This window comes from Mesitornis unicolor, unplaced genomic scaffold (genome assembly GCF_000695765.1).
Source record: "Mesitornis unicolor isolate BGI_N332 unplaced genomic scaffold, ASM69576v1 C13512108, whole genome shotgun sequence".
NCBI classification, from domain to species: domain Eukaryota; kingdom Metazoa; phylum Chordata; class Aves; order Mesitornithiformes; family Mesitornithidae; genus Mesitornis; species Mesitornis unicolor.
The window spans coordinates 1-3,445 of NW_010223002.1; the positions used below are offsets into that span (position 1 = coordinate 1).

The 3,445-nt window shown below is 43.7% G+C and overlaps 1 protein-coding gene across 1 annotated transcript; it reads right to left on the reverse strand.

Annotated features, from left to right (window-relative positions):
* Nucleotides 1–611: 611 nt before the first annotated feature.
* On the reverse strand, nt 612–3,053 carry LOC104547537 (chromodomain-helicase-DNA-binding protein 2-like; the record flags this gene model as incomplete). The annotated part of the gene is made up of 4 exons (XM_010193273.1): nt 612–837; nt 1,481–1,614; nt 2,455–2,604; nt 2,931–3,053. Coding segments are annotated over 4 exons (633 nt in total), but the record flags the coding sequence as incomplete, so codon positions are not given.
* Nucleotides 3,054–3,445: the final 392 nt, after the last annotated feature.

Below are 3,445 nucleotides of genomic sequence, written 5' to 3' on the forward strand. Positions count from 1 at the left end.
ACTGCTTATGTGACAGGTTTCTTAATGCTTCCTATAATTACAAAACATTACTGAGAAGGAAATGTCAAATGTTCATACTGTCTTCCCATTAAATTATGCCTTATTCTGCTGCAAGAATCAGTCTCAAAACCAGAATCAAACAGAGACAGAAGCTGCCACTCCAGCTTTATCACTTGGAAACACACCGTAGCTCCCCTTGCAGTGCCTGGGGAGGCTGGACATAAACTGATGCAAAAACTGGCTCACAGACAAGCCCATCATTAACAACAGTTAAGGAGGCTGCAAGCTCCTTGTCACCTCCTGGGCCAGGTGAATCTGTGCACCGTTTATTTGTTGTCAGCTACCCCAATTCTTAAGCCTGGGAAGTGGCAATATTGTGGATTTCATGTATATGCCTCTCTCTTTCCACACCATGGCCACAGACATCACTTCTATGAGGGGGATGTTCACCAGCAAGCAAAGACAGACGTGAGTGTTGTGCACTGAAAACAGTGGCTTTGGATAAAACATGCTTTGCAAGGACAAATCATATCTTTTCAGTCACGCCTCTGCAAACCTCTGGCTATAGAAGACTCTCCCAAGGCCAAACCCCTGGCTGAAGCAAAGCATACCATTGCTTGATCTCCTCCTCCTTTTTCTTGAAGTTTTCCAGCTTTTTCAGGCCCTTCACTTTCTGCTGCTGCAGGGATTCCTCACTCTCCCATGTGCTGTGGATGTAGGACCAGCCTTTCCACTTGATAAGGTACTGAACTTCTCCCTCATCCTTCTCAGGATCAAAGTCCGCGCTTGGGTTGCCATTGGCCTCAGTAGCATACACCGTGGTGGAAGCACCGGTGGCTGCAAAAGAAATCAGGCTGCGGTCGGTACCTTCGTTATCAAGCACAGGACATGAACTTCATTAGAGCAGAAAGTTATTTTTATAATCTCTCTTTTGTGACAGCACAAAGAATATTCTACAGAATTTGCAAGCCAGTAAGACAGGCACACAAAAGTTTTCCATACAACTGAGTCTTTTTACATCTCTGTCATAAATGTGTTTTCTTTAGGTATAATTGAAAGGTCTCTCAAGAACGTTCACAACCATTCAGTTTTACAAAAAACACTTTTGAAAGGCTATGAGAACAAAACACCGGCTTTATTTTCATCATGGCTTTGTCAATGGAGCTATGAACACTGACTCTACTGGAAGATCTATTTTATATTTCAAAGAAGAGTAAAGCAAGAATTACAGAACAATGACTGCGCCTTTAAAATGCGTGCGCACTAAATGAAAGCTGCCAAGCACATAAACTTGACATTTCAGGTTTTTCAATGCTAGATTTTACAAAAGCTGATAGAAGACATAAATAAGAGGCACAGAGCAAAAGGTGAAGAGCACTGAAACAACCCTTGGCCCCACTTTGAAGTTGCAAAAGCTCAAGAGAAATAGTGAGTGCAAATGATTGACATCAAAATAATGGCTTTTTGCAGAAATACGCACCTCCTTTTTTTCCAAGCCTGATGTCCAAGACTTTCTCAATAGTTTCACTGTTGTCTTGCTGTTCATCAGCTCCTTCCCCAGTCATCTCTATCAGGTCATCAGAATCTGTCTCAAAATCGTCATCTTCTTTGTAACTGAACAAGAACAAAACCAAACCTGGTAAGAAGTCCTTGACTCTTCCCAATCCAGAAACGCAGAGAAACAGCACATGCATTCCTTAAGTGAGCCGTTCAGGACTCAGCTACACTTGATCAGACCAATACTCTATCCTGTCCATACAGTTTTCCTGACCATGGCCAACACCAGACACCTCATAAGGAGGTGAACAATATCTGCAGCAGAAGCAAGACCATCAACAGAGAAATCTCCTTTATCTGGTGAGAGATTAACAACGGAAGTTGCAGAGCATCAAAAGGCTGCATGAGTGCCTACACTGCCCTAGGAACTACACTTCTCTTCTTTGATGGACATCCAGCCATGAAAAAATATTCTTCAGGTGGCTTTCTGCAAGTCCCTTATGAGGACTGCCAAAAAGTGAGAAGGTATATTAGGGAATGGGGAATGCTCTACCTCCACCATGTCTCAACACTCTGCCCCAAGGCATTACCTATCAGCCACTCGCAGACAACTGGTCCAATCTAGCACAGCTCATTTTACTCCTTTTAATCTATTATTTGTAATTCTTAATCTCCTCTGAGTGCTTTAGAAACATTACGCAAACCTCCTCACGTTTCTCTAAGAGGGACTGGTGAATATTCGCTCCTTTACAGATAACAAAACAAGATAGTCAGATGTTCAGAGCATGAACCTGTGAAAAGAACCATATCTCGGCCAATGGGTATCTGCAGGGCAGAGGAGAGTTCGTATCTGCAGGGCCACACAGGGGGTCAGTGCCGAGGGCAGAGAATTTGGGGTGCCCCTTCTTTCCCAACTGGACAGCTCTCATCACCAAGCAACCCCATCCTTCTCGCTACCTGACATTTTTGGCTGCTCTTCGTCGAGTTTGTCTCTTGGGGGTCTCATCATCTTCGTCATCATCGTCATCTTCAGATGAGTCCGCTTTCTTTCTCTTCTTGCCACGCTGTATTTTGAGAGACTTTTTAACACTGGTTTTGGCCATTGTTCTAAAATAAGAATTAACAGAAAGCCATAATACAGAATGTTATACGTAAGCATCCATTTCAGTAAGTCTTAAAGAAAGAATCTCAAATATTACGCTCTTAGGGATTTAGTCTGCTCTAACTACCATGGAAACCACTGCATCACTCACTGGTGCATGACATGGGGAGATGAGAAAGTAACAAGGTCCCACGTTCACCAGACCGTAAACAAGGGTACTATTGCAGAAGAAAACCCCATTCATTAGTGACAAATAGAAACTACCTCTGCGCCCAGCACAGGAAGAAAAGACAGAGACAAAAGGAGAGAAACTGAACCAACCGCTCCTCACCTCCTTTGGGCAGGTCTTCTTGATTTAACTTTCTTCCGCTCTGGCTCGCTTTCTCCACTGCTGCCTTGCTCCCCTCCATCTTCATCCTCTTCTTCACCAGAGATCTCTCTTTTCCATTTATTTCTACGGTCACAAATGTAGGTCACGAAGGGTAATCATAGTTCAACACCCACACTTGGCTAAGCAGACATCCAAGTCACCGAGGTTAAAACCAGCAGGCTTTAATTGCAAGAAAAAGTTCACAACTGCACTCTTGGTTGTTCAGTGCAATGCATGGGGGATTTTATGGCACAATTCTCTGCTATTAGGAAGAGGCTACAGTTACCCAGGTTTTAGTTCACGTAGGGGCTGTATATCTTGAGCGAGAGGGGCCGTAGCATAATACAGCAGTGCTTGTGGCAGAGCTGTGCTTCTTACAACTGGGTGTGCAAATGCTTCAATGTATTCCTTTTTCAGTTCCACTTCTGCACTTCTGAAACAAGCTGGAAAAGCCTTAAGAGAAGTGCTTGCTCTCA